Below are 14,988 nucleotides of genomic sequence, written 5' to 3'. Positions count from 1 at the left end.
AAACACTGAATGTAAATAAGATATATCTGTTGTATGTTCAATAACAGTCCATCCAAATATTACGAAGCCTACCTGATCACATTTAAATGCTAATTCTCGAAACCTTGCTAATACTCCAACCTACTTTGCAAAGAGGTTTTTAAAGTTGTAGATGAAATTAAGGTTATTATCATCCAATCTTCTACTACAAAGATGATCCTGGACTTTTCAGGGAGAGCCAATATAATCAAAAGGGTCCTTAATGAAGAAGAGACAGAGGGGGTCAGGGTGACTTGAGAAAAATGACCTGCTAGTGCTGGCTTGAAGACAAAGGTGGAAGGCCATGAGCACAGGTCTAGGAAGGGCAGAGCCTCCAGAAACTGGAAAGGATAAGGAAACAGATTCTTCCCTATCGCCCCACAGAGAGAACACAGTCCTGTCAATACCTTGATTTTAGCCCAGTGAGTTCCACTTTGGATAAAATAACTACCAAACTGTAATAAAAGCACAGGTGTTTGGCCCAGCATTTAAACTACCAATTAGGTAGTTTAGTAGTTTAATAAAATTGTTTTGTCCAGGTTCAATGCCTGGTTCTGGCTCCTGATTTCAACTACCTGCTGATAATTCAGATCCTGGCAGGCAGGGGGATGGTTCAAGTAATTGGGTCGCTGAACCCACCTATGAGACTGAATTGAGTTCTGGGTTCTGGGCTTTGGGATACTTCAAGCCTCAACTACTGCAGCATTTGGGAGAGTGAATCAACAGATGGTAGTTTCTTCTTTCTCTTTCTCAAGAAGAATTTAAGGCTTGTTCCAATATCTTAAAGTAGTCATAGGAAACTGAAGTATTCACAGTGATGCCATCTCCTTATCTGAGGATTATGTTAGTAGTAAAAGACTGTAATTATCCCAACTCCCAAAACACACACAGAGAAATCAGGTAATAATAGCATCAAGTTAAGAAGTGTTGGGGAAAGAGGAAAGCAGCAGGGCCAGTGCCACGGCACAGCAGGCTATGCCTCTGCACATGCATGATTGCCAATGTCCTTTTTTATAGTAACAAAAACAATGATTATAATATTTCAATAAGATTTAAATAAAAATATATATTAATTATTTCATGCTACAATGGTGACCCCACAAGGAAATTTCTAGACATTATCTTTAATGTAGTGATGATATTGTGGGTATGTATAACTCTATCCAAATTCATCAATATGCACACACTAAATATGTACAATTTTGTGTATCAATTCAATCTCAACAAACCTTAAACAAAAATGATTGGAGGATTAGGATTTAGGCGACTTGAATGTTTAATCAGGTAGAAAAGCTTGAAAAGGCTTGCAAATTTTAAATGGTGGAGTGTTATGACAAGATACTGGAAAAAAACCTAAATTTTAATAAATGGCTTGGTTTATTATCTAAATATATAGCCCTCAGAGATTATTCCAAAAAAATCAATACGGCTACCTAGGGCCACAATTTCCCAAAGATGAAGTACTAAGAGATATCACACTTAATTAAAGGAACAAAAATTATCATACTCCATTCTATTTATTTTGTACTGATAATAAAAACATCTTACATGTAAAAGGGTCTATGTCACCATCTTAGTCATAAAGCCCATAATATATTGGGTTCCAGATTCTTGATTTCAACTCCCAGTCCAGTCACGGCTATTGTAACTGTGTGAGGAATAAAATAGCAAATGGAAGATCTCTGTCTCTGCCTTTTAAAATAAACAAACAGGGCCTGGAGCTGTAGCCTGGTGGCTAAATCCTTACCTTGAATGCACTGGTATCCCATAGGGGTGCCAGTTTATATCATGGTTATTCCACTTCCCTTCCACCTCTCTACTTGTGGCCTGGGAAAGTTGAAGCCAGCTCAAATCCTCGGGATCCTGCACTCATGTGGCAGATCCAGGGAAGCTCCTGGCTCCTGGCTTCAGATCGGCTTAGTTCCGGCCATGGCAGCCCTTTTGGGGAGTGAACCACCACATGGAAGATCTGTCTTTCCTCTTTTCTGTATATCTGACTTCCCAATAAAAAGAAATAAATCCTTAAATTAAGCAAACAAATAAATAAAAATGGAAATAAAAAAGGCAGAACACTGGGACCTGAACAGATATAAGGTGGGGCCTGGGATTCCACCTTAAAAACTAAAAACAATTACTATTACAGTACAAAGAGATATGAAGTAAAAAATCACATGTGAAAATTATAGGCCAATGAAAAATAAGTGACAATGAATGGGCAGTACAAAATAGCCACTCTTCTATCATTTGTACTACAATAACTCAAGGCAAGCAAGCACTATCCTAAGCATTTAAGATAAAGTAACAATAAAACAATATCCTTGCCTGAGTGAATTTAGAACCTAATATTGAAAACATAAAGAAATTGATTGTGTAAATTATCACTGCACATAGAGGATGCAACAAAAGTAAATGGACTTAAGGGGAGCAGGGGGTTGTTATTTTAAACAGTATTGAGCAACATTGAACTTTAAGTGAGAGAAAGCCATAAAAATACTTGAGCAACAAACATTTAGGCAACAAGAGTAAATGCAAAGGCCTGAGGTAACAGTGTGCCTGCTAGGTCCTAGTCAGACAAGAGAACAGTGTAGCTAGGGTGTAAAGGGGAATGAAATATTTTAGAAGATAAGATCGGAACACAGCCAGGGTCAATCATGTATAGTTATGAGTCAGAGTATGGAGTTTGGATTATATTGCAACCTTGAGGGAAACCTAGTGAGTTTTAAGCAATGTTGCAGGCAAGTTTTAAATACATAATTTAAAATTTATAAATCTGGCTAAAACATGTACAAAAATAATAACTTTTTCACATAAAATCCAATGACCAGAGTTCTGAAGACCAGTATTCTGCATCAAACTGAATTACTAATTCCTGTCCCTAAATGTGCTCCTCTTAGGAATTCCCCATCACTGTGAAGGGCAGTAACATTCACCGACCTGCCTACGTCACCAGTCCAAGGATCATTTTGACTCTCACATCCAGATATCAATAGCTCGTCTCCTCTTCTTCTGCTGTTGTTACAGGAAGGATGAAATTATTTAACCTGCATTCTTACAAAAATCTACTTAAACTTGCTCCAGACTTTCTCTTTTCGTTTTTTTTTTTTAAGATTTATTTATTTTTATTGCAACGTCAGATATATGCAGAGAAGAGAAAGAGAGAAATATCTTCTGTCTGATGATTAAATCCCGACTATGGCCATACCACCCTGAATGTGCCTGATCTTGTCTGATGACAAGTAACCACAACAGCTGGTGCTGTGCCGATCTGAAGCCAGAAGCCAGGAATTTCCTCCAGGTCCTTCCATGTGGGTGCAGGGTCCCAAGGCCTTTGGCTGTCCTCGACTGCTTTCCCAGACCACAAGCAAGGAGCTGGATGGGAAGTGGAGCCTCTGGGATTAGAACTGGCGCCCATATGGGATCCCGGTGCATTCAGGGCGAGGACTTTAGCTGATAGGCCACAGTGCCGGGGCCTCTCTTTTTGCTTTTAAATATTTATTTTCTTCAAAGGCAGATTCATAAGAGGAGGGAGGGTATAAGGGAGAAAAAAAAAAGGAGGGAGCTGAGTTGATTTGAGGGTAGGAGCCAGGAGCTTCTTCTGGGTTTCTTTCCCATGTGGTTGCAGTGGCCTGAGAATTGAAGCCATCCTCTGTGCTCTCCCAGATAGGAAGCTGGATGGAAAGTAGAGTAATGGGACATGAACTGGTAACCAAGTAAGATGGCAGTAACCAAACAAAACGCAAGCACCACAGGCAGAGAGCATGCTTGCTACACCACTGCGCTAGCCCCTCTACTTTTTTGAGGAAAATGGCTGTGAACGTTCAGTTCTACATGTTTATTTTCCCTGTTACAAGTGTTTCAACAGCTCTTATGAGAAATTCCCAACTAAAGTCTGTCTGAAGCACTAGAAAAATTTGTCTTTTAATTATGTTGTATCTCACAGAAGGTCTCATTTGCTTAAAGCTATACGCTTGAGGAAGGAAGAAAGGCCTATTTGGGTCACTTGGAGGGCTTTTTTTCAAATAAAATATATCTTTTTAGATATTTTATTTGTTCCATTGTGAGGGTGTGTCTTGCACTGAAAATGAATGCTAGAATTAACAAGTATTATACTACAAATACATGTTACACATTCCTTTAAACAATTAAATTTAACTATTAAACTCTTTTTTTAAAAAAAAGATTTATTTATTTATTTATTTATTTTTTTAATTGCAAAGTCACATATACAGAAAGTAGGAGAGACAGAGAAGATACTCTGTCTGATGGCTCACTCCCCAAGCAGCCGCAATGGCTAGAGCTGAGCCGATCTGAAGCCAGGAGCCTCTGCCAGGACTCGCACGCAGGTGCAAAGTCCCAAGCCTTTGGGCCATCCTCCACTGCTTTCCCAGGCCACAAGTAGGGAGCTGGATGGGAAGTAGGGCCACCAGGATTAGAACCAGTGTGGATATGGGATCCCTGTGCTTGCAAGGCAAGGACTTTAGCTGCTAGGCTACCGTGTTGGGCTCAACTATTAAATTCTTAATGAATAAAAATTAAATCAATATTTCACATACTTCTAGTTTATATTTTTCATACAAGTCACACTTTTTAGCTGATAAGTATACAGATGAAAAATTAAGATTAAATTCACACAGAAATAACCATCAGGGACATTCAGAGACAATAGTATCTGTAAAAACAGACTTTGGTCCTTCAACTGTCCTGTCTTTTTTTTTTAAAAAAAGATTTATTTATTTTGTTTTCATTGGAAAGTCAAATATACTGAGATGAGGAGTGACTGAGAGGAAGATTTTCCGTCCATTGATTCATGCCCCAGGCAGCCGCAACGGCCAGAGTTGAGCTGATTCGAAGCCAGGAGCCAGGATACTTGACTACTTTCCCAGGCCACAAGTAGGGAGTTGGATGGGAAGCGGGGCTGCCAGGATTAGAGCTGGAGCCTATATGGGATCCCGGTGTGTCCAAGGTGAGGACTTTAGCTGCTAGGCTACAACACGGGGCCTTCAACTGTCCCTTCTTATGGTAATGAATATCCTCAGTAAAAATAACAACCATCTACAACCTTATGGCATTAATTGACATGGTATTGATTAACAATATGTTAATAGGAAAATGCGGGTTCTTAACTACATCCTGTGACTTCTTCATAGACATTTCAATTTTTGGTTTATATTTAACCGGATTCCATACACCTCAAAATGGCTATAGATTACTATTTAGCTGTCTCGTCTATTTCTATTTCAGTATTTAGCTGTTTATCGTTAAGACCAAGTACTGATGTTAAACAGTTCTGAGTTCTCACTTGTTCTTCCTCAAAAATCTGTGGTGATTAAAAAAAAATGGCAAACTCAGAAAATTCTTTTACTCATACAGCAAAATATTTCATCAACTAGGATTTGATAGGAGTAACTAATATTAAAAATCCTTTCGTTTCCCATCCTTAAACATTTTAAGGCAAAGTTACATGAGAAAAGAAGAAAGAAGAGAGGGAGGGAGGGAAGGAGACAGAGACAGAGAGAGAGGGAAAGGGGGAGGGCAAGGTGGAGAGGGAGAGAGATCTTCCATCTGCTGGGTCCTTTCCCACTGGCTCCAGCATTTAGGGCTAGGTCAGGCTGATGACTTCAGGCTCTATCCAGGTCTCCTATATGGGTGCAAGGGCCCAGTATCTTGGGCCATATTCCACTGCTTTTCCAGGTCCTAGAAGCTGGATCAGAAGCAGAACAGCCAAGACTTGAACTGGCATCCATATGGGATGTTAGCTTTGCAGAGGGAGGCTTTACCCATTACGCCATATTATTGGCTTCTGTTTCTACTCTCTCTCTCTCTTTTTATTTCGGTCTATAGTTTCAAGTTTTGAGGTTGAGACGGTCTCAGAAATTATAATATAGTATTTAAACAGCAAAATCAGTAATGACAAACACATAAATACAAAAACCATGACAGCAAATGGATTTCAGAGTGTTTCTTCAATAGTATAAGAGCTTAAGGCAGAGCATCCCCTTATTGAAAATGCATGTGAGACCACTCAAATATTTCACTTCTGTACATGTCTACTTCCACTGTTGCCAAAGTGCCAATAGTATGGATGCTGGGGTTACAAGGAAATGTTAGTACACGAATTTACAAATTAGGGAACGGGGATCTGCAAATAAATAGGATAGACTCAATATTTACTTCATCTACTATACTTACTTTTGAAGATCCATTTGAATACATCTGTATCATGTTTTCTGCACCTTGTTTTACTTTAAGCTCTATATCCAATTGTTTTTGTAAGGCCATCAATCTATTATTGCTGGTAGAACAGCGAGGGTCACTATTTGGAGTATCTGGAGTCCTTGGACAATCTAAAAACAAAAATTATGTTTAAGTTGTTTAAAATAATCTAACAGGATCAACTGCTACTTCACTAGAGGCATTTTCAAAGAATAAAGAACACGCTTTGAGATGAGCTTGAAGTCTTCTGAATGAAATCTCATTATGCTTAACAGCTAACGTATGAATAGCATTAACTGAAGCAAAAGAAATACTTGAATTGCAAGACTATTTGCGAAAATATATTCTACCGCCTACAGAAATGATTACATTATGGGCAGGCTTTGTAATGTAGAAAGTTCAGCTGCTGCCTGCAGCATCACCATCCCAGGTGGTGCAGGTTCCAGTCCTGGTTGTCCCACTTTCAATTCAGCTGCTTGCTAATGTACCTTGGAGAAAAGATGGCGTTTGAGCCCTGCACCCACATAGCACACTTGGAAAAATCTTCTGGCTCCTGCCTCTGACCTGACCCAGCCCTAGACATTGTGGCCAATCCAGGAGTGAACCAGCAAGAAGTATTCTCTCCCTGTCCCTATCACTCTCTTACCCCACCTCCACTGTAACTCTACCTTTCAAATAAGTTATATGCTTAAAAAACAAAAAAGCCTTTGAGGGAAAAAAAGAGATTTCATCAAGCCTGCAACAAAATTAGATGATAATCTAATGTTTGCCCAATAGCATCATTTTTTAAAACCAAATCAAATCAATTTGGCTGTTCAACAGTTCAGATTCCAAATTATTACTTGATTTGTTAGGGAACAAGACCATCTCTAATGTTCTACAGCACTAGTATTTACTACTAATCACTTAAAGAAAATCCTACAAGCCTTCACATTCTGTCTTCTACTGTGAGGATATTCAACCACAACGGAAAATATTTCAAGAATATTAACTGGTATCAAATTGACTATAGGTTAAAGAAATCTAATATTCAAGTCCATTGCTTTTCATAGAGACTATTATGTAACATAGATTTAAAAATGAAAAAAAACACATGAGCTTCAAAACACAACCATCTATTACCCTGGGTAATCTATTGTTAATCATTTAACCATATAACTGAAATTCTTCAATCTTTTGTTGGTCACAGTAGCTCCAATACTTACAGAAGAGCCAAACTAGTACTACTGGGAATTACCCAAATGGAATGAAATCAGTATAACAGAGTAATTTGGATACCCATGTTTACTTCAGTTCAATTCACAATTATTAAGATAAGAAATCAACTCAGGTGTCCATCAATGAATGACTGAATAAAGAAAACGTGGTGGGGCCTGGCACAGTGGCCTTAGCGGCTAAAGTCCTCGCCTTGAACGCGCCAGAATTCCATATGGACACAGGTTCTAATCCCGGCAGCCCCACTTCCCACTTAGCTCCCTGCTTGTGGCCTGGGAAAGCAGTTGAGGATGGCCTGAAGTCTTGGGTTCCTGCACCCGTGAGGGAGACCTGGAGGAAGTTCCTGGCTCCTAGCTCTGGATCGGCTCAGCATTGGCTGTTGAACTGACTTGGGGAGTGAATCATCGGATGGAAGATCTTCCTCTCTGTCTCTCCTCCTCTCTGCATATCTGACTTTGTAATAAAAATAAATATATCTTAAAAAAAAAAGAAAATGTGGTATATATGCACTGTGGAATAGTGCTGAGTTATACAAAAGAATGAAATCCGTCTTTGGCAATAATACGGATACAACTGGAAACCATTATGCTCAGTGCAGAAAATGGCTCCCAAAAGGCAGATATCATAAATCCTCCCTGATGTGTGGTAGCTAATTCACGGAGTACAGCCTGTGTGCATTCACTTCAGGACACGGGCAGGAGGGAGGGTATGGTGGGCAATAGCACTGTGCTCCTAAATCTGTATTGTCCATTTTATTTAAATTACCTAAGTTAACTTAAAAAAAGGTAAATTAGGACACTACACTTGTTTAAAGTGATAAGCAATCTGGTAATCTGCTAGAAAAATGTTGAAACTACAAGAGACTCAATTCATGTTTCAGAACACCCTTCTCTTTTCTGCAATGTAGGATAGAATGATAAATCAATTTTAATGAATAGATTTAATATTTGGTTTTAAAAGCCTTTGAAAATATGCACAAGTTCAAAAAAGATTCATTTAATTTCAGAGTAAGAGACACACACATATACACATGGGGGAGGGGAGTAGCAAAGAGAGACAAATAATTTCCTATACATTGGCTTACTTTGCAAGTAAGCCAATGTATAGGAAATTATTAGAACTAATAGAACTAAGAATTAATAGAACTAAGTAGCCTTAGTAGAACTAAGTAGCAAGCACAGGCCAAAGCCAGAAGTCTGGAGCTTCTTCTGGATCTTCCATGTAGGTGCAAGGGCCTAAGCACTCGGGCCATCCCATCCTCTGTGGCTTTCCCGCAGGGGGACTGGACTGTAACTGGCGCAGCCAGGACTGCAACTGACAGCCGTATGGGATGCCAGTATCATAGGTGGTGGCTTTATCTGCAACACAATGCTGACCCCATAATGAATATTTTAAACTCATATGAAAATTAGGGCATAAAGGATTTATTAAATTTGCCTAAGTTATTTACATTGAAACTAATAAATGACAAAACCTGGATATGAGTTTAGGTGGTTTAGTTCTAAATTCTAACCTGCAAATTATTATGCAGTGCTCTATCAATTCTGTAAGCAACTAGTTCTGCACACATGTAGCTATTACTCTTTAAAATAACCTTCTGAGGGCCCAGCATGGTAGCCTAGTAGCTAAAGTCCTTATCAGCATGCACAGGGATCACATATGGGTGCTGGTTCTAATCCTGGCTACTCCACTTCCCATTCAGCTCCCTGATTATGGCCTGGAAAGCAGTAGAGGACGGCTCAAAGCTTTGGGACCCTGCACCTGCACGGGAGACCTGGGGTAGGCACCTGGCTTTAGGCTGGCTCAGCTCTGGCCATTGCAGCAGCATGGGGAATGAACCAGTGCTTGGAAGATCTTTCTCTCTGTATTTCCTTCTCTGTATATCTGCCTTTCCAATAAAAATAAATAAAACTTAAAAAGAAAATAACCTTTTGAGACACATAGTATCCACATTTTACCCATCAAGTAAATCAGTTATTAGTTGGATTTAGTTCAGAAAAAAATTCTAATTAACTGAAATTCCAAAATTACAAATGAGCCTCTTTAAAAGATCACTTTCTAAGTATCATAAGTTTATAAAAAATATAAAATGCAATTAGTTCACAAGAAAACTACTTATTTTATCTAGGTTAGTGGCTAAAAATACCCAAGTTCAAATCTCAATCTGGGTACTAAAATTTAGGGCAAATCATGAAACTACAGCATAAATTAGTTATATTCCTCTTGTGTTATGACTAAAACAGCATATATATCTCACAGGATTACTGTGAGGATTAGGTAAAAATGCGTAACGAGATTAGAACAGGGTGAGGTGAACAGTAAATATTTAGTAAGTATTAATCAGAAGTAGTCACTGCAGGAAGTACATGCGTATCTCTGTTGCATCTACAAATGAGCCGCATATTGTAATAACGACTAAATACCCATATCTGGGAACATTTTTGTCTTTCCTTCCTTCCTCTCTGTCCTTTTCCTTTTTATGTGTAAAACTGTTGTAAGAAGTCTAAATTACTGTTTGGTATATAAGGATAGTATATACAAGCACATTTCTAAAAAAAAAAAAAAAAAGCAAATGTATTTGGAGTAGAAAGCTTTCAGTTGATGAAAATGTGTTGTTTGTAAAAGAGCTGATGGTGTTTAGCCTGGGGATGAGAAAGAGAAATGATTCCTGTCTAAACATTTAAACATCTGATGTGAGAGCTATCCACCTACTGTTTACACATGGGCCAGAATTAAAACCAATTGGCAAGAGGGTAAAGATTTCATCACAACATCAGGAGAATTGCTTACATATGGGGTTATCTAATAATTAAATGATTTGCTTTCAAAAATGTAACGAAGTCGGCTGTCTCTGGAGGCCACATAACAAATCCTTGCACATTACAGAAATTTGTATTAAGATACTGAACATACATATTAATTTGAGCCTGTGAGTCCATAGAAGTATTAATACCTAACTGTTCCTATGGCAAAGTATTTACTCTATTTTAATCAACATTATTGGAATATAAGAAATAATACAATGGGTTAAGAGTGGATTCTGAGGCCACAACGCCTGTGTTAAAATCCTAGGGATGCAACATAGTGGTATAGCTTTAATTACATTCTTATTTAACATCTCTGACCTGTAATTTATTTAGCCACAATTGTGGGTTATTGTGAAGATAAAGCCTGGATAGCTCTTAGATCTATGCTTAAAACACAACAAAGGTGAAATTAAATTACAAGCCAGGGTTCCGCCAAGCAGTTGGTATTCCTGCCCATTTAATCTTTATAGGGATTCACCAAAATTTGCAATATAACATCATTCTACAAATTTGAAAAACTGATAAGAAATCTGCAAAGGTGACGAAAGTGTATGCCAAGGCAAAAGTTTATCCTGCCACATACTTTGTTTTACACTGTCCACTTTTTCTTCCACTGAGAAACGAGAGAAACGCTTTGCTGTCACCCAGAGGCTTCACCCATTTTCCCATTTAACTTGCTTCCCCACCTGCTATTTTTGTAATTTATAATTTTGCTTCTTGTGGGTCATCATAAATTTTAGCTTTATAAACATAGAGTGGTCAACATACTTGCTAAGCTTTTCTTTACAGTGAAAGAAACAGTAAGTAGAATTTTTTTTAAAAAACAGAGGTAACTAGAATTCCCTAAGTTTTCCCTTCTGAGGAATAAATTTATAAATGTCTACAAAGTGAAAATTTTCCGCTTCAGAACTGTTTCTAAGTTATAAGAAAACCCAGTGAAATTAAATTCCATGATTATGACTAAAAACAAATTTCTATTTTCTGTATCTTCATTGCCTATGCTCCTAACTAAACATTATACAAACTGAAAACATTATACAAGTTCAATAAACTTGCTTTAATGTTTATGTGTCTGCTCAAAGAGGTAATATACATGTCTACCTGCAACGCACAAAGCCTAAGAGATAAGCCTATAAAATCATGTCTTTGTAGGGCCCGGCACAGTGGCCTAGCAGCTAAAGTCCTCGCCTTGAACGCGCCAGAATCCCATATGGACACAGGTTCTAATCCCGGCAGCCCCACTTCCCACTTAGCTCCTTGCTTGTGGCCTAGGAAAGCAGTCAAGGACGGCCCAAAGCCTTGGGACCCTGCACCCACGTGGGAGACCCTGAGGAGGTTCCTGGCTTCAGATTGTGCTCTACATTAGCCTTGTGGTCACTTAGAGAGTGAACCAGTAGTAAGAGAATCCTTCTCTCTCTCCTCTTTAAATCTGAGTTTCCAATAAAAATAAACAAATCTTTTTTTTTTTTTGGTTTTCTTTTAAAAAATTGGTTCCTTAATATATCAGATGTAAAAGGGGATTTTAAAAGAGAAGCCCCACCCAGTCTCCCACCCACCCCAGGTCCCCAATGTGGGGCATGCTCCGAGGGTCTTGCTCAAGTGGCTTTGATAGTTCAACAGTTATGAGTTGCTGCTACTCTCACTACTCCAAGCATGATGAGGTTGTTGGAGAATCCACTGACTGACATAGTCCATCACAGAGTCTCTATTTGCCCAGTTTTTTCATTGCCAACAAATAGCTGAGGTGGTTGATTGACTTGTTCTGTCTTCTGTCTTTTCATGGTTAGGGTTCTGAGTTTGGAAGCTCGATTGGGGAGATCCCCAAAGAAACTGTCTGAGGTGTTCCCAGACCAGATTCTTGTATGTACTAGCAAGCACAGGGCCTAGCACAGTCCATTGCCCCCATCAGCTGGTGGTTGCAGTTGCTGGGTTGGTTCTGTTTCCAGCCCTGTCTTCCACACGAACCAATGGGTGTTTGCAGTCCAGCCTGGTTCTACCCAGCACATACTTGGTCCTCACATAAACCAGTGGGAGCTGCAGCCTAGTTGGAGCGACCCACAATAACCCCCATCAGGCCTGCCCCCTACCCTGGTTTGCAAGTATGTGTGGCAGACTAGTCCAGTCTGACCCACATCCCCTTCTGCTCTCACACATGTCAATGGGTATTAAAACCTTGTTCCATCTAACCAGCTCAACTATCACGGATGTTGTTGGGTGTCTGTCTAGCGACCCCAGCCCCTGTCCTAGTTTTCGTGCCCTCCTGTAGGGGGTGGTAACCCAAGAGGGAAGAGCCCACTATTTCCCTCCCAAGCCACTCCCACTCTGGGATTATGCACTCTCCAGGTGGTTCTGTGGTTTAACTTGACAGAACTAGCCCCCAGTACCAGCTTCTGCCAGCTGATGCTGTGACTAAGCCCAAACAACCCTCACCCACTCTAATTGTAGATTGCACCAGTAGGAGTAATCAGCCCAGCCTGGTTTTTCCCTGCTCTGGTCCACATGAGGCACACAGGTGTTGTAGCCCTGCCTAGTCTGGTCTACCCCTGTCCCAGCTCATGCTCTCCAGTGGGAGTAGCTGTCCAGCTAGGGAACCACCCTTTATTCCCCTGCCAGCTCTGCCCCCTCCCTTCCTGATTCTCACGTGTGCTGGCTGGGTGCTGCGGTCATATGGCACAGGCAACCTCACCTTGGCATTCTGCTTTTGTCACGACCGAACCTGGCCCAACCCACACTCTGTTTCGGCGTTCGGATTTGCCAGTGGATGATGTGAATTGATTCAGCCTGGTCTGCCCCCAACCCATGCCAAATGTATGCCAGCGGGACACTTTCCATGACCTGTTCTGGGCTGTTTCCCTCCATGCTTCTTGCGCTTACCTGCAGGCTCTGTGTTCTGCCAGAGGAGTTGCCCAGGCTCCTCCATCAGAACCCCTCCAATTGCCAGATTTCGCACATACCAGTGGGTCCATGAGCCAGCACTACTCAGTGCATCTCCTGTCATAGCAGAAACAGTGGCTTTTCCTAACTGACCTGCAACCGATTCTGGTTCTTGCTGTTGGATGTTTCAGCCCAAACACATCTCATCCATACCCACATATAGCTCATACATGGCTCAGCTGGGGTTGAGACCTAGCCTAGTCCGTCCCACATCTACCCTGGTGGTCACTTGGAGAGTGAACCAGTGGTAAGAAAATCTTTGTCTCTCTCCTCTTTAAATCTGACTTCCAATAAAAATAAACAAATCTTTGTCATTAACAAAGACACACATATATTAAAAGTGAAAGACTAGAAAGAGATATTCCATGGTAATGTAAAGCAAAACTGAACAGACATAGCCACATTAACATCAAATATAAAAGACAATAGCAGAAAACCAGTTAAAAGAGACAAAGAAGAAATTATGCAATGATTAAGGGATCAATTCATCAGAATCATGGCATGGATCAATGGTCTAAATCTATGACCTGATTATATCAGATTACTAGAAGAAAACACCATGAATCTCTGCAAGACATTGGCATAGACAAAGATTTCTTGGTAAATGCCTCAGAAACACAAGAAATAAAATAAAAAATAGATATAAGCTCAAGAAACTCAACAACATTAACAATCCACTGAAGAAATGGGCAAAGGACATCAACAGGCATTTTTCAAATGATGACAAGTATCTCATGTCCAACAGAAACATGAAAAAAAAAAAAAGGTTAGAATCAATAACCATGAGAACCATCAGGGAAAGGCAAGTAAAAACTACAATGAGGTTTCACCTCACCTCATTCAGAATGATTATCATCCATAAAGCAAAAAATGCTGTCAAGAAGGAAGTGGCTAAGAGGCTGACCTTGAGTATGTACTATTTCCTATCCTCAGACATCCCAACAGGGATTTCATATTCAAAATTAAATAAGCTTGAATGCTTCCTGTCTGTTTTCCCAAGATATCAAACACTTAAATCACAAAATATCTTAAAGAGGATACACCAGTCATACCCTTCATGTTTCCCAAATAAGAAATATACATCTAGAGGGGTACCAAGTGGTATACATTCACACAACTATACAGTGGTCTAGCTTGATGATATCTTTTCAAATACTCTTTTGCTTTTTTTTTTTTTAGCTTACAATTAACTCGTGATGTTCAATGTTTATGAAGTGTCAATTGTATAGTCATGATGTTTTACTTACGGAGCAACGCTCTCTGCTTAAACACATCTGGAAGTAAATACATTCATATCTCAGCTCATAATGGTAATACACTGAAACACTTATTATTTATCCATTTCCTTAACAAACTTCAAACTCTAAGTCTTTAAATAACTATTCATTGGCAACACTTTGGTGTTCATTTCGTATTATAAACCTGTATGTTAAAATAATTTGCTCCAGAATTTTGTCATGCTTTACAATTACACGAACTGATTGTACTTCCTCTAAAGTCCAACATTCTTGTCTGAAAAAACTTGCATATGTCCTATAGTCATAAAGAACGTGCTCAGGTTTAAATTATTATTACTAATATTAATGTATGCTTAATCAGTGATTTGTGTACTCAGGATGTGCAGTATCATGCTACTGACTGAAGCTCATTTTACTTCAATAATTTGTGCAACTTCTGCTTTGACATCCTTAATATGTTACAAAAAAATAAGAAGACATAAGATATAGGTTGTAACATTCTATTTAGGGTATATATAAGGTAATCCAGATATCTAGAAGTGTTACAATCATTTACGTCCATA

At 39.3% G+C, this 14,988-nt stretch overlaps 1 protein-coding gene across 3 annotated transcripts in view; it reads right to left on the bottom strand.

Moving 5' to 3' along the window:
• Positions 1-14,988, bottom strand: part of PKN2 (protein kinase N2) — a 135,477-nt gene that overhangs the window by 63,689 nt on the left and 56,800 nt on the right. For all 3 annotated transcript variants that reach the window (XM_040998993.1, XM_040998992.1, XM_040998994.1), the window contains exon 3: positions 6,208-6,362. In XM_040998993.1, coding sequence (XP_040854927.1) covers positions 6,208-6,362 — 155 coding nt within the window. The remainder of the gene's footprint in view (positions 1-6,207; positions 6,363-14,988) is intronic.

This window comes from Ochotona curzoniae, unplaced genomic scaffold (assembly GCF_017591425.1).
Source record: "Ochotona curzoniae isolate NIBS_2020 unplaced genomic scaffold, NIBS_Ocur_1.0 scaffold_1037, whole genome shotgun sequence".
Lineage (NCBI taxonomy): Eukaryota > Metazoa > Chordata > Mammalia > Lagomorpha > Ochotonidae > Ochotona > Ochotona curzoniae.
This window is presented reverse-complemented; position numbering and strand designations above follow the sequence as displayed.